General features: G+C 39.1%; 1 protein-coding gene across 1 annotated transcript; it reads left to right on the top strand.

Annotated features, from left to right (window-relative positions):
* The first annotated feature begins 329 nt into the window (after positions 1-329).
* On the top strand, positions 330-21,705 carry LOC139735722 (uncharacterized). The gene is made up of 11 exons (XM_071646469.1): positions 330-448; positions 5,576-5,715; positions 6,380-6,521; positions 8,628-8,794; positions 9,262-9,427; positions 14,227-14,323; positions 15,401-16,418; positions 17,546-17,730; positions 18,241-18,257; positions 19,176-19,264; positions 19,958-21,705. Exons 1-11 carry the CDS (start codon positions 401-403, stop codon positions 20,298-20,300), a joined length of 2,412 nt encoding a protein of 803 aa, XP_071502570.1. The 5' UTR covers positions 330-400; the 3' UTR covers positions 20,301-21,705.
* Positions 21,706-22,009: the final 304 nt, after the last annotated feature.

The following is a 22,009-nucleotide window of genomic DNA, read 5'->3' as shown; positions in this document are numbered from 1 at the left end:
GTCGTTATCAGCTTAAAGGAAATTGTTGAAAGATAGAGAAACTCAAATTTCTGATCATGCCAAATCATGTTCCTACATCATTACCTATGAAAACAAGACATCAACTGGTGCTGTGAGTATGTCTGTGTACTTGTAATGGCGTCTAGGATTCTCAATGTAATGATGATCTTGACAGCTTTGAGTAACGTCGCGAGATGATTCTGTAAATTTGCACAATTGGGGAAAAATCGGCAAAATCACGCACTCGGCAAACATGGCGGGCTCTCGGTGCCAGGGGCGAACAATCGGGCGGCGCGAATTCCTTGCCGTCTGCTGTAGTTCTCCCTGGAAGCGGGTCATTCAGCCGTGGGAACAGCCCTCCTGTCGCCTGCTCTGCCAACGGACTCCTCGACTAGTCAAAATGCATCGATTGCTCTTGGCGGCAGTATTTTCCTCAGTTTTCTGCCAGGTGAGACCATGGGTGCAACCCGAGTAAGACTTAGAAAAAAAACCCTAGAAAGGATAACCATGATTGAAATACAATTTATTTCGTTACCTTAATGGCGTCACTTTATAGTATAATAATGTGAACAGTTTTCTTATTTTCAAGATGTAGTCACAATGACGCAAACCCATAACAACTCCGGCACTAACTCATAAGAACTTGGCCTCAAAGCTTATAATGCAGGGTAAAAAAAAGAAGAAGCAAAAGTACTTTGGCTGAAAGTGATAAATCAGGAAAGAACGGTATATTGTACAGAAATGTGCATTGATACAAAGCGTCAGAGTTGCACTTACCACAATAGCAATAATTATCTTAAAGATCAAGTTTCTTATCGGAGTTACCTATAGTAATAATATTGTCACGGTGACTTAAGTATCAAGTAATGCAAATCTGTTGACTTCGTTATTTTCTTGTTGAGGTGAAGAAAGAACTTCCGTTTACGCTTTCTTCGTGACGAAACTTTTACATATACGATAGAAAAAACAACTGGTTTTACGGGGAAATCGCTTATCAGGACGCATTCAATTCAGCAAATAATAGCGGCTATAGATTGCTTGAGCATAAACATGGTCTCTTTATAATATCCGGAGCAATGGGTGCAGTAATCTTTGATTTGCCCCGGATTTCAATAATCTAGACAGGTTTAAATAATCTAAATGGGTACAGGTTTCAATAATTCAAAATCAAATTCAAATTCAATAATCCAATAAACCTCGACGCAAGTTGCGTCCAGCCTACATTCCAGTTAAATAATCGTGTTTTATCACTGTCAATTGAAATGGGATTAGGGAAAATTCATCCTCATTTCCCTAGCGTGCCCTCTAAATTTGCATCAATTGTGACTGGTAAATGTTGTGCCAGAGCTTGTTAAACTAGTGCTCATTTTGCTGTAAACTTCAACTCGTCTTAGAAATATCAAACTGTGTGAGAATGAAAGTCAACAAGACAAAAGTGGCAAAAATGTTTAACGCATATAATCACACTTTCACAAGAAATTGCAATCGCCATAGCTTTGCCAATATACGGTAACCTTAGGTTTTTGGCGAAATGAGACGACAAAATGTAATATGCATCTTTATTTTTGATCAACCCATAAACACGGGAGAGGTTTTAGCAACGTGTTGACCTCTGAAGTAAAAAAGAAATGCGTTTGATTTTTTTTTCAACTAAAATTTAGGTTTTGACGTCGTGCTGTTCTCATTAATCTAGTATGAGATTAAAGCAGTTTCTTTTGTGACAGAAGGACATCTTATTGGAGGGCAATATTGTTGAAAATCCCTTAAGATCAGCAAGTATATACAGAAAGGACACTGCGTTATACCATCAGATTTGTGTGTTGTTATATAATCGCGTTGACTGGCAATATATTCATGAGGTTTTAGAAATCTTCATCCAGTGCTAATAGCCTGAAAATTTAATCTACTCATTTGAAAATCATTAAAGCTGAAGGAAATATAGTATTTTCTGTTTTGTTTTAATATACATGTGCTTGTTATAGGCCCATATAGAAGGCAAGATTTTAGCACATTTTTTTTTTTTTTTGGGGGGGGGGGAGTGGGGGAGGTCCAGTAAGTGAATGTAAGTGAATATATTACGAAATTGATAAGATGTGATAAGATCAGTGCACCAGGTCCTTGAGTTCCAAGTTTACGGTTTAAAATCACAAGTACAACCATAGTAAGGTATCTAATAAGTATTACACAAAACATCCATGACGGTTTCTTTTAATCTGTCTGCAGCAGAAGAGATGACGAGATCTCTTCACTGTGACACGCATGTATATCTATCACTTTCATAATGATTTGAAACACTAAAAAGTTAGAAAGTATTTCACTAGGGTTTTGTAGTTCTTAAAAGGAAAAAGTGAAAATCTATTATTGTTCCACTAATGTCATACGTAACTTTTCGCTTTTTTTTTCGTTCGCACATCATAACTCACATCATACCGTATATCATAGGCCTATATTAATCTTGTATAAATGCTGCAAACGAATATTATCGACTTTTCTCTCAATAGTTTGCCTTTGAAAACGTATTTACGCCGAAAAAAAGTGGGAGCTTAGTGAAAGGGTGGAGGCACACGAACACAGACTAAGGTCATGATGAATCTGGTCGACGTCTGCCTGATATCAGTGACAAAAATTGGCTTGCATTGTTATGTGGGAACTTGTTGTAATGTCGCTAACCTCTTCTTTACATCTTTTTCTTTTTATTTTCCTTGAGTTTCTGAGAAGGGTCATGAAAGGAGGGAGTGATTCCTTTACTGGTCAGCGATTCATGTCACCTTATTGCAATTACAATAACATTGCGAACCACTCGGAAAAAAAAATGTTTTTCTTTCTTGCCTGCTTTTGAATGGTAACATGTTTATACAGTAAGTTATTCTGCAGTTTATTACTCGACAGCGAGATGGTCTTTTACCAAAGGAAACATCAAACGGAGAACGTAATTAGAGCAATAGTCTGTCCAGTATACAGACACCAGATAAACGCATGAAAGTATTCATATATAAATACGATATATAAATACATTTTCTAAATTGCTAAACACATTTTTTTGAACCCATTTCTTTTTCCTTTTTACTTATCTTCATTCTTTCTTCTGAATCACTTGGTTGGAACTGAAAGGAGATCACAAACACTTCGAATATTTGTCATCAAACTTCCCCGTTTTCGTGACCTCTCGCAAAACATTGTTAAGAAAAATACAATGAAAACATCATATCATTCCTCTCGATGTTTCCATTGGAAATAATGGACACAAAATCCCCGCACGTGTAAACAAACGTTATGTATATTGACTTCGTGATTCAGCGTATTGATTGATGCTTGTCCAAAGCCCACCGACTGATGTAGCCACTCCTTGGAGTGTTCAGATTGGAAAGCAATAAAAGTTCATTTTTCTTTTATATTCCCCGGATCCTTCCTTCTCAAAATTTGCATTGTAAATCCGGGTTGTGCAGTGTGTCAACACAAAAGAAACCAGACTTAATCTAAAGAAGAAGAAGGAGGAGGAGGAGGAGGAGGAGAAGAAGAAGAAGAAGAAAAAAAAGAAGAAGAAGAACATCTGTAGTTGAACCGTGATCACTTTGTGATGATTAAGACCATCAGTTTCAAAAAAAAAATGAACACACACACGTATACCACGGCGCACATTCACATTACATCATCGCCAACACACACATGCACACACACACACACACACACACACAAGACACAATCGCACGGAAACGTTGAGTCACTAATAACTTAATCATCCAAATGTTTAGACTCTTTGTTATTACTCATATTACAATGTATTATGAAATCATAACAATTATCTGCAATTTTGTTCAGATTTATTTCTCTGGGCACTTAATTGGACTCTACCACCATTGTCAGTCACTACCAGGTTGTGCCTCATTGGCATGTCGTCAAATTAAAGCAACATAAATGTCATCTTCAGTAGAGAGTTCAGACACAGTGGAACCGGATCATAGTAGTTTTTCGTATATATATATATATATATTGATATATGAAAAAGTTTAAAAAAAGAAAATATATAGGTGAAAAGTTTTACATGTTTTATGATATATATATATATATATATATACATACAGTATGTCCCAAAAAATATTACAACGAGGCCCTCCGCAATGATAGGTCCTATGTATCTTTAAAAATAGTGAATCAATCTAAATACAAATTCAGGGTATGAAACTCTAACTCATTGCCCACGTCTTACAGAAAAGCCCATTCAATTTGCTTCAGTGGTCAAAGAGAAATGAGGAATTTTGTAGAGGATGTCGGGAATCTCTTCCGTCCAAATTCTATTATTCACACGCAAGAGCATTGAATTGCTAAAATTGGAAGAATCAGACTCATGACATGCTTTACAACAATCCACATTTCTCTGTTACCGCTTAACCAAATTGAATGGGGTTTTCTGCAAAATAGAGCTAAGATGTTATATTTTAAGACCCTGAAGTAGCACTTAGACAGGTTGATCATAATTGGGTGTTATCTTTGCGAAAATCTGATTGTAATTTTTGGGGCGACTTACTGCAGCATGTCTCAAAAAAAATTACATTCAGATTTTCGCATTGATAACACCCAATATGATTGACTTTTTAAAATGCTTTTTCAGGGTCTTAAAATATAACATTCTAGCTCTATTTTGCAGAAAACCCCATTCAATTTGGTTAAGCGGTCACAGAGAAATGTGGATTGTTGTAAAGCATGTCATGAGTCTGATTCTTCCAATTTTAGCAATTCAATGCTCTTGAGTGTGAATAATAGACAGAATTTGGACAGAAGAGATTCCCGACATCCTCTACAAAATTCCTCATTTCTCTTTGACCACTGAAGCAAATCGAATGGGGTTTTCTGTAAGATGTGGGCAATGAATTATAGTTTCATACCCTGAATTTGTATTCAGATTGATACAATATCTTTAAAGATATCATTGCGGAGGGCTTGTTGTAATTTTTTGGGGACACACGGTATAGTTAAAAAAAACATGTAAAACTTTTTCATCTTATTTTCGATTTCTATACAACGTATAAACAACTATATTGTTGGTTTGATTTTATTTTGTTTAATGAAAGCGGTACGTAAATTTAAACAATCTGGCAAGAAAGAGGCTGAGATAGAAAAGTAAGAAAAACTCCGTGTGTTCTATTTGAAAGAAAAAATAAAGTTCATACCCCGCGCGCGGCTGCCGTTGTGACTTTGTTCATTTGACATTTAGGTAATGGTAATGTTATTACATATTGTTTCTTAAATATATTTGCGACCTCTTCGTGCTTAAATAAAATGCATGGTAGTATATCAAAGTCGTATGCGTGCCCTATTGCAGTGCTGCTTTGAGTAATAACCCTAAACTATGACTAATGCACTCCCATTATAGCTTACATGGCTATAACCCAATTCCCCTAACAGCGAAGAAAAACACGATCGTTCTATATGATCTATAAGTCTAATACTGTTCTGCTAGAACAAACTTTACATATTTACGAAGTCCTCCGGCCGAGGACTTCGTTATAATGGGAGTTGACTTAAACCAAGAAACCCTAAATATGGTTTATTCTTCATTTATCATTTCGCCTTGAAGGTTATTGGCGTGGTCGAGGTGTCCTACAAGCTGAAGCACTTCGAGAATAGACGCCACTTGGATATCAATGGCTATTGTTGCGAACGGGACTGCTCGTCGTGCGACAACCGACTGAACATCTGCTTCGATGTCTACGGAGGGTAAGATAAATCAGCACTATAACGATGATGTAATTAACAATATAATTATACACACGTTGTATTTTCTCCATTCCCCATATACTTTGTTTTAAATTCTGTCTTAATTCCTTTCTAGAGGCACACCGCAGGAGTGTTTTGGATGTGTGCGTGTGTGTGTGTGTGTGTTTAAACATCATATAAATTAAAGTCTGTCTCGACAGAAGGGAGTGTGTTTGTCACTATAATACGCCCCCTCATCCAGCGTATCATCCTACCAAGGGCATGTCCATTGTCAGTGGCTGTTCATATTTGGTTCCAAACTCCACAAAATCCATGAAGATTTGCGTTACTGGTGTGAGTAAAGCTTCGTTCACTTGACACGAGTGAGAGGGTGTGTGTAGGGGGAGGGGGGGGGGGGGGGGTAATGAATCAATAGTTTGCCTAATCGAAATGGTCTTTAGTTTGCGCTAATATATATCAAGTGGTTAGTAATCCTCCTTAAACATCATCTCGGTTCATGGTATCAAGCATCCTGAAGTAATAAACGCGAGTAGCCTGGTTCTACAAATTGTATTTCGTATACCCATTCGGTTTCTCCTTTTCTCTCCACACACTTCACCCATAAGCCTTCCAAACCGCGGGAATTACGTTATCTTTACGAGTGCATTCCATTTTCTCATTGCAGATATTCGGGAATGAGGCACTGTCAGTACGCCAACTACCGAACGGCCACTTTCCTCCACACTGAGGAGGATTTTGACTTTCCGACAAGTCAGACTGAGCCATTGATAATAAATCCGATGATTTTCCAGGTCTACGGGTGGTGGGTAAGCATCACACACACACACACATACACACACACACACGCACACACACTCACACACACGCACACACACACACACACACACGTACAAACACATGCGCGCACACACACAAACACACACACGTACACGCACACACACACACACACACACAAATAAGTCAAACCTGTTCATAGCGGCCACCCAAGGGAGACGAAAATGATGAACGCTATTCCCGTGGCTGCTGTAGACAGAGTCTAAAACTCTCGGAGGGATAAGTTGTTTTGTGTGTGTGTGGTTTTTTTTTTGTGTGTGTGTGTGTGTGGCCGTATAGGGCAGATGGCCGCTATAGACAGGTGGTCGCTTTAGACAGGTGACCGCTAAGGCAGGTTTGACCGTAATTACATATTTTTTCCGGTTGTTTACTAACAAGCTTTGCTAAATTGTTCTCACTCGAACCCGTGTTCACTTGAATACATTGACACGAATCATTTGCTCATTTATGCCTCCGAGAACCTGGCTGCAATCCCGTGTAATCTCTATAATGGCAATTCGAGAATGTCGGAGAAAATGGTAAAGACATCAACCATATAAAGCTGCATGGTCCTTTATACAGGCAGATTACGGCGCCAATTTAACACAGCAGGCCGCAGATATCAAAACAGAATAATCATCTTATAATTTCTATACAGAGTTCTAGAACAAGAAAGTGATTTTTTTTTTCCTTCCTCCTCCTCCTCCTCCTCTTCTTCTTATTCTCGTTTGGTTATAATATAGCGATCGAATTAATTGTAGCTCAGTGTTTTTATTGCCAAAATCAAACAAATTTACATTACAATTCATTCTATTATAATCGCTCAATAACAGACCATCGCATGCATGTTGTCTTTACCTACTTGAGACTCAATTATTTGTTGTGTACACATTCTCATTATAATTTCGAGACCACGATCCTAGTTAAGGTATGATATGATAAAAGCACTTTTCTGTACGCGTATTTTGTATTCAAGCAGTCTTTTGACCTCTGCTGGCAAGGTGCAATGAATAAATTTGTCGTGATATTGCATAAGTATTCGTGAATACTATGCTTATAGAGCCAGTATTGTCCAGAAAAGAGAGGATGTTTTCCAAGCATTATGTTTTGCTTACACAGGTACATACATACACACTTTTTTGTTGTTTTATGATATTCTTTATTTGAGTTTCATTCAATATTAGGTCCATGTTCATAATGACATTAATATTAACAACAATAAAAAAACACCTGTATTCTTCTTTCTTGTGCTGCTTAATCATTTTTTTCAACATACAGTACAATATGTTTGGGTTTTTTTTCAAATCATACCATGTTTATATAAGAGAGATGACATCAAATTCTGCATAACTCTAAAAAAAAAGCTACCGTGATTAGCCTAATCAAGCCAATCCATATCTGCCTTATAACACACACACACACACACACACACACACACACACACACACAAATGTGCCGCAAATCACTTTTTTTTTTCAACATAGGCCTAGCTTTCTTTTTTTTTGCAGGGCATGCACTATATACAAAAAATTATATCATATTAATCATAAATCTTAAAGAAAAAAAAATCTAGATCAAGTTGATCAAAATTAATCAATATCCGCTTCATTACATATAACTCTCTTACACTCCCTTGAGAATACAACATTTCCCAAAACTTGCCATAAACTAAAAAAAAAAAAATCATGCTTAAATTAACTAAACAAAACTCAACCTATCAACCTATCAACCTACACACACTCTTACACACACACACACACACACACACACACACACATACACACACATACATACACATAAACAAGGCATGCATTCCTTTATACAGTTGGTTCTTAATAGTTTATTTCCACTATAGTGTTTCGTCCAACTGTACATTACCTATTAAGGTAAACTTTCGCTTTACGTTCCATAGGCCCTACATAGATATTTCATTGTTCCTTTGTGTATTACGTTTTAACTGCTGCTCTCGCTTTATGCTTATCATCAACAATTTTTTTTTATCATTGTTTAATGATACGTAGGGTGGGGCACTGCTTACCACAATAATCAGAGCATATGATTATTTTCTTTTCTTCATTTCTTTTTCTTCAACTCTTCAGACCGGATTTCAGTCGAAAATCGAAGTGTGGGATGACGACAATTGGCGTTTCCATGGCCACCCGGACAAGGTCGACTTCTTCCGATACGATCACGAGATTACCCCGGACAAGTCACGTGACGTGGCAGTCCCTCACACTATTCACTTGGACGGGTGTGGCAACGCCACGTAAGTCTAGAACTACACAACGAGAGGCGAAGCCCAAACTCATGTTTTTCACATCATTCTTGAAAGTTTAGTATCTCAATAGTAGTAACGAGTGACGAAAAAGGACTCGAAGATTGTAGAAGTAATTATGTTAATTATGATTATGATAAAATAATGACATGTCTCACTCTCTCTGTCTCTCTCTCTCTCTCTCTCTAAAATATAATTATATATAATATATATGTATATATATATATATATGTACGCATACACATAATATTATACACTATGTATGTGGGTACTTATGTCAATAATAGAATGTAAGTCAAGTTCATCACACACGTGCTGAACAAGGGATCGATTCTTTAATGTGCAACTCACTTGTTGCGTTGATAGTGTTCAATGGATATATCGCATGTTTTTAGAAGTTTATTTCTGACCTTATTACTAATTATGCGGTACTCTCTTTACTGCTAATTATGTACTAGACTAACTGTTGAGGTGAAGGTATACTGTGGCGACTGGTACGACGACGGGGATCCAACGGTCTGCGAGATATGCCTGCCCCGTGATGACTGGCGGCATTATGAGTGCGATCCGGTGACTGGCGAGAAAGTATGCCTGCCTGGCTGGACTGGGTCAGACTGCACTGTGGTAAGATCCGGGTGGTATTAGAGGCCACCAAGGGAACCTGCATTTGATTCTGTTTTTCTTTGAAACAAACCAAAATGGAAGGGGAAGGTATGACGTTCTTGGAAATCATATAATGTAAGGAGGCAATACTTTGAGTCGTCAACCACATTGTCCGTAAGGGTGAGCCTGAAGCTAGTGCTTTCAGATTGTCCGAGTTCCCGGCTGCCCAACTCCGGTGTCGGAGGTACCGCTTAATGGACTGCAGTGTTCAATCTCAGGTAGCCTATATTAAAGGTAGGATAGGCCCTACTCTTTTCCGCGACGAAAACCTGCCCAGAGAATTGTAGGAGAAATGAGGGTGTGTGTGTGTATGTGTGTGTGTGTGTTTTTTTACTCGCGAATTTCTTTTAGAAAGGAGTGGTTTTCTTTTCTCTCTTTTTTTCCTCTTTGGACTCCTGAGGAATTTGAAAAGAGGGTTATAGAATATTTCTAAAATCGCGGATCCAGAGATCAAATACTTGAAATCCATGCTATAGTTATGAAGGGCTCATTGTCTCATTCAGGATTATTTCATTTTTGAAAAGTAGGAACATTGGCCCTCAAGTTCGCCCTTGACTCGATAGTTCGCATGATGACGCAAGACACTTAAAAAAGAGATATCTTAGTTCACCCGAGATAGGGCATTCAAAGGGGTGCCATTGAGTAAAATGTGTGTTCCGGATTAAGGAGGGTCTCAACGACCGAAAAGTCTGCGAAAATTCCGGGTGAGGGGGATTCAGAAACGTGGTCAGTCCGTTGATAGGAACGCTTTCAAAGTGAGCTAAGGGAGCAACCATGCTTACACCCTAAATAACACTGGGTCGGGGGAGGATGAACTCTATAGTGTTTACAACTCATTTAGTCCAGGCTAGAAGGTACCCAACCTTGTTTTTTGATATATACAATGTTTTTTGATGGTTTCTTGTCAATTCGAGGGTGCTGATTCCAAATCCGATTGATGCCACTCGCGTAACCTTGAGCATTTTCGGCAAAATGCAAAAATCCAAAATGGCCGCCAGATATGCTAATTCGGCCGTGATAAACACAATAATGTGCATTATATGACCAATGATTCCACCAAACTTTGTACATTTCTGTTCCTAGAGTTCCTCCATCTGCATTTGCAAGCGAATTTTCATTTCATATAGGTTCATTAAGCATTTAAAGCTCATTTTTTTATTCAAAATGGCCGCCATTCTTATGCTTATGTACTGTATGAATGGCAAAACATATGCATGGAAATATAGAACAAATTTACTGTATTTCAGAGATTGGAGCAAATCATAAAGTGTTGCACGTGCAATATGTTGGGTGTCACTTACAATATATAGGGGGCCTGTCCATATATGAGCATTTAATATTCATAAACCTTACGATGTTGAACACAATTTCTTATATATTTCATTTTTGTCTCAAAAAAGTCTCAACAATATACTGAGTTCACTAAACGTCTCGCAAGGAATCAATATACCACCATATTTTACATGCCGGTTGAATATAAAAATGTAATACTAACACAATATATTAAGGAGCCTAGATACATGGTATTTATCAAATAATGTTGAAAATGGAGGGGAAGCTATAAAGCAAAGCTTGTATTATGCATTCCCCTAAAACCATACTAACAAAGTACAGAAAAATCCTATACAGTAAGTGCAGAGATACATGGTTGCAGACAAAAACACATCGGACATTAATGACACAACTAAAAACCCTTTACATTGTAGATTTTTTTTTCCAGCAAGGAGTTGAGGGGGGGGGGGGGGAGGGGGGAGGAGGGAGGAGTCCTGAGGCGAGTTCGAAATGGATCATAACCTCCATTACTTTGATATGATTTAATTTAGAAGTGCCGCCTTGATATTATCGAGCAAACCTGATTTTCTTGAATTAAAACAACAACAAAAACTGTTGAAGGCATAAATGAAACTGTCCTAATGCAGGGACGGATCCAGGAATTCCGTAAAGAGGGGGCGCGTTTACAAAATTAAAGGGGGAGGGCGCACGCACCCCTCCCCCATTTTTTCTTTTTATTTCTTGTGTTTCAACAAAAAATAAGGGGGGGGGGGCGTGCGCCGGTTGCGGTCCTCCCTGGATCCGCCCCTGCTAATGCAATACCGTACAAACTGTTCATAAAACATCAACCAAGAAGCAATGTGAGGTGCCTCTTTCAGTTCTCTCACAGTTCCAAGGTGTTGATAATATACACTTTGACATCATGATCTCATTCAGTCTTGTCTTAAAACCAAAACTGTCATTTTTATTGTCTTTAAAGAACCCTTTAATTGTATGTTTAGCAGCAGGCGACATCAGCCCCAAATTTGCAGAATTCTCAGGCTAAAGATGCATATCAGTCCTGCAATTGTTTTAATTGCAACCACATCTGGTGATGTTCAGCACTTCCTCGGGGGTCAGAGGGCGATTATTTGCCACAGAAACAGGATGAAGACATGAAGACTTGCTTGATCACCACCCGTTGAAGCCCTGTGGCTTTGTTGCCAGGCCAGAGACAGTGTTGTAGGTAACTTGGGTGGTATCAGAGATGACATCAGACCAGCATATGCCCCAACCTGTTTTGGGGTCAAAGCTTTAAAGTTACAGTAGGGAAATCTAGGCTTGTGGGATTTCAGGCGCATTGATGGCAGGTTGTTCAAGGGGGCATTTCATGAAGTGTTTTGGCAGATCTTTTCTTTTTGACAAACTGTTATAAGCTATTAAATCCTTGCATCTGATTGGCTGAGAGCAAATTTGTCAGACAAAACGCTTCATGAAATGCCCCCCCCCCCCCCCCCCCCCCATGCTATCGTGTTTGGAAGGTCAGGTTATGCGTTGACGGCACTGGTGACACTTGCCATCCTTTCCTTCCAGTGTGAAGGAGAGTGATCGAGTGCCAGTGGAGGAGGGTGGACTTCCTTAGCCAATGCTTGGAAGGCTTGCCACAGAGGGTTACCTTGAACATAGCGTTGGCAAGATGGTTACTAAGATGGAAGGCATGGGTCTGATGATAATCTAATAAAGGTTGGGGCAAAGTATCCAGAAGATGAAGTACTCCACTATTGTCTTGAGATGGGTCAGTACTCGGCTCATGTCATCCAAGGACTTTCTATGAGACGTAAAGGCAAGATCATCTGCAAACTTCCTACGTGAAGTGAATGTAATGTCACCAAATATTATGTTAAAAAGATCTCTAGTGGAGTTAGTTTACAGCCACCATTAAGGAGGCCATCATTCAGAGTCCTAACACAGCTGGTCTGGTTACCGAGAGCAATCCTGAATCTGCAAATGCTGAAGATTAAAGACAAGCAGTGTGAAGTTGTTATAACACTGCTTTCAGAATGAGGCAGCACTGTACAGATCTCAGAGTCTCCCTCGAAATCATAGGCCTATACTCAAACACATTTACTCCGAAAAAAACGGCAGTAAAATTCATCTACCATATATAATTCATCTGGGTTAACATTAAAAACTTTGGGGCATTGTTTTTATTTCAGAGATTTGACAACAGGAAGTGAGGTGGTCCCTTTTTCCACTTTCCCCTGCCTCATGTTCTTTCTCGGATGAGGGGACTGAAAAGTTTGTATAATATCGCTTTTAGATAATGTAGAACAGGACAGCTATTAATTGGAAATTTAATTTGTGTCATCATCTAGGATTCAGCCTTTTAATTCAGTAAATCAGAATGAATATTTTGATGTTGAACATCTCAAGGCAAGTAAGTATCAAATGTTCATATCTAATGATTCCTGATAAACGATCTTGATGTTGGCGTCAATTCAAGTTTTGGTGGATTTTTCCAAATACCTAGGGAAAAATTCAGATTGAGGTAGCAAATTTGGATGTTTGCATCAAAAAATAAAACAGCCTTTGTTAGTAACAACCTTCTGATTTTCAATCAGCACACAAATTGGTAAACAGTGTACCTGAATGACAGAAAAAAAAAGAAAATTTGTTTATTTCACACGCTCTGCCGTTCATATTGTGCAGGGGTATATGAGTGGCATCCATTTTGAAGTTTTGTATTAAGAAGAATATAATAAGCCTAAAAGCAATAAACTTTCTGTTTGTTTGCTTGTTTGTTTGCTTGCTTTGCTAGTGGCACTCATCAGATTTGCATTGCACATGCAAAACTTGATAAAAGCGTAGGTATGTGACTGAAAATTCGTCTTCTATTTCTGTGCATATTTGTGGCCATTCATATAGTACATGAGTATAGGAGTGGCGGCCAATTTTGAATTGAAAATAAGCTTAAAATATTAAATATATCTCTTCAAATGAAAAATTTCTTGCATGTGCAAGTAGAATTACTCAAGGAACAAAAATTAAAAAAACTTTGATGGAATAATTTGTCATAAAATTGACATAACTGGGATTATCATGGCCAAATTAGCATATCTGGCGGCCATTTTGGATTTTTGCGTTTTGCCGAAAATGCTCAAGGTTACACGAGTGGCATCAATCGGATTTGGAATCAGCACCCTCGAATTGACAAGAAACCATCAAAAAACATTGTATATATCAAAAAACAAGGTTAGGTGCACTTTCTATGGAGCCTAGCCTGGACTAATTATGATTCAGCAAAATGCTATTCTATAAACATTGTATGCACACATGCACACTCATTGTGCGTGCTCGAATGACCAAAAGTGTATTTCTATAGGTCTACGTAGTCTCTAAGATGCATAATGGTATACAGTGCATATTCGTATGTTTGTGTGTAGAGTAGTCACGAGAGGTATTATTTACATCATCACTTGTCGATTTATATTTTTATTTCACTCTCGCAGGAAATCAATGAGTGCATTCCCAATCCGTGTAAGAACGGTGCTCCGTGTACAGATTTCATAGGCGACTACTGTTGTCACTGCCCCATTGGGACGGAAGGTATGCAGCGTCATTTACTTATTTTTCCCGTCAGTTAAGACTGTATGTTTAATAGCAGGGGCGGCGCTGAATTTTTAAAGTGAGGGGACCGGAAAGAAATTGGTCTTCGCAATTTCGGCTGCCAATTCTCTACCAAAATCAGCTGACAAGCAAAGAAAAAAAGTCTGCACAGCTTTCGCTGGCATTATTCTTTACCAAGGAGCTTCTTGTCTTTACCAACATCTCCTGAGAAGCAGCACACACACACACACACACACACACAAGGACCTTATATTTTCTACACAAAAAAGTGTGTGTGTGTGTGTGTGTGTGTGTGTAGGGGGGGGGGTCAGACCCTATATCTTCTTTAAAAAAAAAAACAGGTAGGGGCGCCCCCCCCCCCCATTACCCGGTTGCGCCAGCCCTGACTCATTTCAGCCATGTTATTGTGTTATAATTTTTTAGTGTGACGGGAACACATGATATTATTAAATAGGCATTTGAAAGCAAGCATACAAAAAAAAAAAACATTTTATCTTTCACATTGACCACGAATGCTTAGTATTGGTAACATGCAAGTAAGTTACCGTCTCATCTTTAACAAAATGATAATCGCATTCAGGTAAATTTTAGACATATAACAAAGAGTACATTTTATCCTAATCTATCGGACCTTCGGTCTATGTCATTGTAACCGTTGAGATTGTGCTTTTAACGGGCCAAACCTTTAACAAACATAGGCCTAGTTATGTTGTGTAATTTTCTTCTTTTTTAGCTCCCTTCTTGGACACTCACCAAAAGAAAAAATAAATGATAGATTAGAAATCTTCTAAAGGTATACTAATGGAGGAACGACAGCTTCTACCTAAGATGAGCGGGGTGTCTGTCATGGGATAGTGCGTCAAATGGCTTGAGAGCTGACGTGTGATAGGGAGTATATCGAGCAGTGCGAAAAAAAAAAAGGAAGGGAAGGGGGGGGGGGTCAGAAAATAACTCTTCTCTCAGGTTTTAGGGACGACTCTCACAGACTGATTACGATCTACATAATGATAATAATGTATGTACAACAATAAAGCGATTACGGATTGTTTCTTACAGGAAAGAATTGCACAGACATTAACGAGTGCTCCGAGAACCCGTGTTTGAATGGAGGCACCTGTCAGGATTTTGTGGGCTCATACCACTGTGTCTGTCCCGAACATTACTCCGGATACAACTGCGAGTTTATGGTGGATCCGTGTTCCCTGTATCCGATGCCATGTCAGCATGGCTTGTGCCTGGGTAGGGATGAGGTAGGCGATATCGTATGCACGTGTGATTACGGTTACACGGGGACCGATTGCTCTGTCGATATCAACGAATGCAGCAGTAATCCGTGTTTAAATGGGGGTTCGTGTATCGATAAAATCGGCTGCTTCGAATGCTCGTGCAGAACCGGTTACAACGGTTCGAACTGTGAAATGGATGTCATCGACGAATGCGCGTCGAATCCCTGCCCAGACGGAGCGGAGTGTATAGACCTGGTCCAAGGCTATCACTGCCTGTGTCAGACATGGGATTACCCGGGGACCGAGTGCGGAACCGACCCCGATGAATGTCTGTCTTCTCCCTGCCTGCATGGCTACTGCAAGGACAGGATCGACAGCTATTCGTGCCAGTGCGACTCCGGATACGAGGGAGTGAACTGCGACAGGGAGATCGATGAATGCAAGACGAATCAGTGCATGCATAACTCGACCTGCGTGGACAGCTTTGGCTACTACTACTGCGTGTGTGACGAAGGATTCATGGGCGAGTTCTGCGAGATCGACATCAACGAGTGCGACAGTTTTCCGTGCCAGCACGGCGGCAGATGCGATGACACCCAGATGGTAAATAGCTACACCTGTCATTGCTCAAACAGCGGGTACACGGGCCAGAATTGCGAGATTGACATCGACGAATGCCAGTACGAAGGAGCGTGCCCGCCGCGGACCACGTGTGTCAACCATCCCGGGTCCTACGTGTGCGTTCCACTACCGCCTCCTTCTCCCACTGTTCCCGCCATTCCGGGCCTGTGTCGCGTGAACGTCTGCTACAACGGCGGCTCATGCAGTATCATAGATGATAGATACACGTGAGTGCACCTATACGTGAAGAGTGTAATGGTTACCTCTGTTTTGCGCACCTGTCGTCACTTATTTACCAGCCATAAGGTACAGCAATGCAAGAAATTTGAGAGAAAGGAACTAGCGAATCTCGTTTTGATAATGTGTTTACAGCTGAGTAATATTATACAAATGATACACAGGATAGAGTGTGTTAGTGAAGGTGCGGCGCGCTCGAGAGTATTGACAATGGTGCGATATGCACGAGGCGCAGCCGAGTGCATGTTTGCAACCGCTGTCAATACTCGAGAGTGAGCTGCACCTTCACTAACGCCACGAAATAATCCTGTGCATCATTTGTTTTATAAAATGGGTTGAAAACTAACAGCATTATTCACGTACCTTTGTGGGTCAATACCAGTCAGCTACATGTAGCACTCGCTCAAAAGTCAAGATGTCCGAGGATGTTCGTCCCAAACATTTACGCACGTCGCACTCGGAAATCCCGCACATAAGTACTGTACGTACGTATAAGAGTATACGTACGCCACGTGTTATGCACAAGAAAGGCCGCCGGCTGTTGTGGCAGCCCGAACTAGAAGTTGTTTACAGGATTGACAGCGCGTATAGTAGCGCGTGACGCACTTGTAACAACTGATTGAGTGCGCACTGCTAGTGTAAACATTGTGACGTACGTCAGGCCCCGGCAGTGCATTTACTAAGAAATTAATGCACGCACACGTGACTCATTTCAGCGCTTCCAATTGGCTACATTCTTGAACCCATTTTATAATTATGTACTTGTGTAACATATATATCATCATCATGAAATATTTTTTCGGAAGTTACAGGATAGATGTTCACACTCAATACAGCGAAAAAAAAATCTGACGAAAGTATAGTACCTATTTTTCATGATAGCACACTTTAACAGTACCCTTTAGTGTCTTTATTATTATCAAATGTAAGAATTAATGTAGAATTGACCATCAATTACAATTAAATCATCTACATTCACTTCGTATTAAAAATTTGCTATAATTCAATGTGCTTTCCAATAATCACCGAAGACCATTAATGAGTGTATAACTATTCTCGTTTTAGAAGAATTAAGAATGATGTGCATATCAACCTCAACGCTTCACTTTCATCATAGATGTGTGTGCCCCGAATTTTTCTCGGGGGTACTGTGTGAGACACCAACACTTCCGTGCTTTCCGAACCCATGTGCAAACGGCGGGAACTGCGAGGTCCACACGGCCTTGAACGGTTCGGTTTTCCATCAGTGCACCTGCCCTTCTGGATACAGCGGAGTCAACTGTAATGTGGGTAGCCAGCATGGTAAGGCATTATAGAAGAAATGGTTACCGTGAATTCTTCCTCTTATAGTGATGTAATAGTATTATGTATTTTGTATCATACATTACATTATACAGGGGCGGCTCCTGGAATTCCGCAAAGAGGGGGGGGGGGGGGGGGAGCACGCGCCCGGTGTGCCTCCGCTAGGATCTGCCATTGCATTATATGATGTCATATATTTCATACTCTGTCTGTTTCTCTCCTTTTTTTTCCTCCTCACTTCCTAAGTTTTCTAATGGGCTTCCCTCTTTTTTTGCCACATCTGTTTGTAAATTCACCTTTATAGACCTACAATAGAATAATGATCACAGATCAGTATTTGTCTCTCCCTTTTAGCGCCTGTAATGCGCAGGTATCTTCGTGTTAATTTGTACTGTTGGAGCTCATATCTATAAGCGTTTCTTCCCTTGGGGTTCCCATGACCTATATAGTTTTCTTTCTTTGTTTAACTTTGATCAACTTTTTTTTTTTCTTCTCCCTATGTCTTTGTAGGTGGCTCTGGAGCTGGCGTAAGTAAATCCTAGTGTTCTATAAGTACATAGTACTAATGATCACATGGCGTAGTTTAGATCAAAATAAGCGATTTATTTTTTATGTAATGTTTGAAATTTAGATATTTTCTCAGAAAAAAATATATCCGTGAATTCTACCGCTATATAATATTTCGGTGTGGAAATTTCTTTTTGAAAAGGTCATGCCTGATAACCGAAAAACGTCACACATGATACTGTACGTAATTAACGGAGGAGGTCCTTCAGGAATATAAAACGGAATGATTAGAGTTTGGCATAATTTCATTTTGTTGTTGTTGTTGTTGTTTGGGGGATTTGTTTGTTTGATTTTTTTATCTTCTTCAGATCAGTTCAATGACACTTATTTCCAGCAAACAATATACATAAATTCAAATAAAATGCGCCCATTAGAACATGCTCAGTACATCTCTAGAAGTCAAAAAAAGTTGTGGCCAGTGTGTATTGGACATAAATATGACATGCAGTAACTTACTGTAATACAAGCAATCACTACTATACGCGATTTCATTTTCAAGACATACATGACATTATTGTGAAAGAGATAATCTACTCGCGTATCTACTCGTAGTGAATAATTGGTGATGTGGTGTGCATAAAGTCAAAGTCTGCATCTCACAAACTATGCTGCCCTGTAGTGAATTAATTAAAGAAATGAAATGAAATGAAATGAAATGAAATAACCTGATAGAATAATATATTATGTCGATAATCATGATGTTGATATTAACTGTGTTGTTTGGATGTAATTCCGCGTAGACATATTTCAATTCTGTAGGAGTAGCATTCATTCGGCATGTAACTATAGGCCCAAAGTGACAAGTAGAAGGATGTTATATCTTTATGAGATGAGCATCGCACTCGGACTGTGTTAACATTGCTGCATTTTCCCAACAGGCGTTCACACAGTGGTATCTTATCGTCGTCGCACTGCTCGTCATCGTCGTCGTGCTGCTCGCCGTTCTCTTCTTCGTCAAAGTCAGGAGGTGAGTCTTTGTCTCTGCGTCGAAGGGGAGGGGGGGGGGGCAGAGAAGCGAGTCCTTGTGTGCAGCAAAGCTGAAGTTGCTATTTCATATACCTGTACATCACAATAGCCTACTTATTAGTGCGGATGTGTCATTTCCGGAAAAAAAAGTACATTACTCTATAATACAAAATTATGCAAAAATGTCTCAGTAACACAAATTAATCTCAGATTGTGTTCTAGTCTTCCTTTGATTTTTACATCCTTTTCTGTACAATCCCATTATAATACACTCCTAATTTTACACAATCAGCATTATAATATGGATATGCAGAAGCTGCATGTTGCTCTTTGTATGGTTACGGCAGGCTTGTGTCCTCACAGTACGAGCTCAAGTTCATGTTCAGGTTTATCGTTTTTCCTCTATACCTCAACATTTTCATAACATATACGTATACAATGTCAATCAAAGTAAATAATAAAAAGTAGGTACATCATACTTTTGATCAGGGTTGAAAAAGTGAGACATATTGATATCTGATAAATGCGATGCATAATTCTAATTTCAGTAGTCTCGCCATTATTGAAGTTTGGGTCTTTTTTTAATCTTAGATAGACATCCTTGCAATTTTATCATAAATAAGGGATGTTCTGTGTCGTGATGAAGTAAAAGCGTATACTTCGTGGCCCTTATTACAGTATATGTCGTTTTCAGGGTGAAGAAACGTAGTCTCCCCATCGAAGCTCGCGCGAATGCCACCAACGACGTCACTGTTTATTCCGTTGCTGCTTCACCGACTGAGGGCGCTGTGGCTGCCGTGGGTTTACCGCCTAAGGGCCTGGTCGTCGACGAGAAGAAGTCCGATCTCGCCGTTAAGCTCAGCGGCATCGACGACGACGACGAACTGAAGGGCGCGTGCGCGCTGCCTCCGTTTCCACCCCCGTACGAGAAAGAAGAACATCGCAACGTAGTCGGAAACGTCTATGAGGCCAGTCCCCGTCGAAGGATAGGCTACGAAAACGAAGGCTTCGAAAACGATGGATCAACCATGGCATAAAAAACCCGACCAATTAAAGCGGACATACTCCTTCACTGAATGCTACCCTTTCACTGCTAGCCCCTTCTGTGCCGATTAGTCAAACGAACAAACAATTCTCATACCTTTTTTTTTTAACCTATAGACAAAATAAATAAATAAATAAATGATGTGGCATACAAATAATCAAGATGAAAATCCCTACTCTTCATATGATTTCACTCCTCATGTGAGCTAATATCATACCTTTACTTTTCCCCATATACAGGCCTTTGTCACTGTGAAAAAACAAAACAAAACACAAATACGAATAGATTAAGAGATGATCCCTACTTTTCTCGCTATTTCATTCTTTATGATATGATGTCATGCCATTACCTTATCTCTCCCCATAAAGGCCTTTGCAAAAAAAAAAATTGTAAACACTTGGAATGACAAAACAAAATTGATAGACACCATGCGTTTGCTAAATGAGTCAATTAACACGACTCTAACCTCGAAGTACTATATTGCAAACGTTTATATTTTCATACGGTTAGTGAAAAATAAAAGAATCGTATCTTATTATTATGCTTGTAGCGTGCTTCAGCTTTGTTCTATTCTATTCTAGTTTATTTTGTTCTATATTCCTTGCTCTTCGCGTGTTGCTTGATTTATACGTTTTTATTTACTTTTTTTTAATACAGATATACGCGGTGAATGGATTTAGTGGGTGAAGTTTTAATGGCCATAATTACCTTGAAATGCCGCCCTGATGTTGTCAATCTAACGATGAATTTAATGTCTCGTGCAGGTCACGATTTGATGTGTAATTGTAAGTGTACAATAACAATTGTATTGTCAGATTATCTTAAAAGAGTAACAAGTTGCCTTAATCATTTACTTCTTAATTTCTTCCAACTTTCTAAGTCAACACTTCTTCCATCATTATCATTTTCAAGATTGTTATGATCAATGCAAGCAAGAATCAAGTAAAGAATGATGTCAGCATGTTAGCATTCTTTTTCTTCATTCCATGTTATCGTCACTTCTTATCACATTAAAACGTCAAACTAATTTGGAAATAAGCAAACAAAATAATGTACTATACGTGAAGGACATGATAAAGTTTTATTTGAGCTGTTTTTAATGCTCCAGCTAACGCAAGGCATTTCGATGTAATGTGGCTAAAACAAAAAGGCATGAGATCCGAATGCATTGCTTTAAAACGTTGCCAAACATGTCTGGAAAATAAACAGTAATTTTATACCAAAGTTATAAGGTGTTATATATATATTTTTTTAAAGATAAATGATTGCATCTACATATACGGCACTCGACTTAGCGCAATCATGACTTAATACGTTTTAAATTAAACCGAGTATGAAAAGTAACAGATGGTTACTAGAACTCAACGTCATGTGATGCCAACAAATTTTCAAATACATGCAACTCAAATGAGGTGAAATACTTTACGTTCGAAGTTATACAGTATACGTTATTCCTCAGAGCAGTACACCGTAATATATACAATAATCACTAATTCTTGGCATCATTTGTATATTATTATCCTATTATCCCATTACCCGTGTTCGTTAGATTTGAATATTTCTCCGAAGTGTGTGCCATTATTTTATTAAGAGACACTTGTATGATTCAAAGAAACATTTCTTGCATTTACCTGTCAATGTTATAGACAGTGCTGAACATTATTGTAGTTGTTTAAATCTATGCAACGTTATAGAATTCAA

This window comes from Diadema antillarum, unplaced genomic scaffold (genome assembly GCF_040938485.1).
Source record: "Diadema antillarum isolate AM-2024a unplaced genomic scaffold, OU_Dant_1.0 seq00000594_RagTag, whole genome shotgun sequence".
Taxonomy (NCBI): Eukaryota; Metazoa; Echinodermata; class Echinoidea; order Diadematoida; family Diadematidae; genus Diadema; species Diadema antillarum.
Note: the sequence above shows the minus strand (reverse complement) of the source record. Positions and strands in the feature narration are given on the sequence as shown.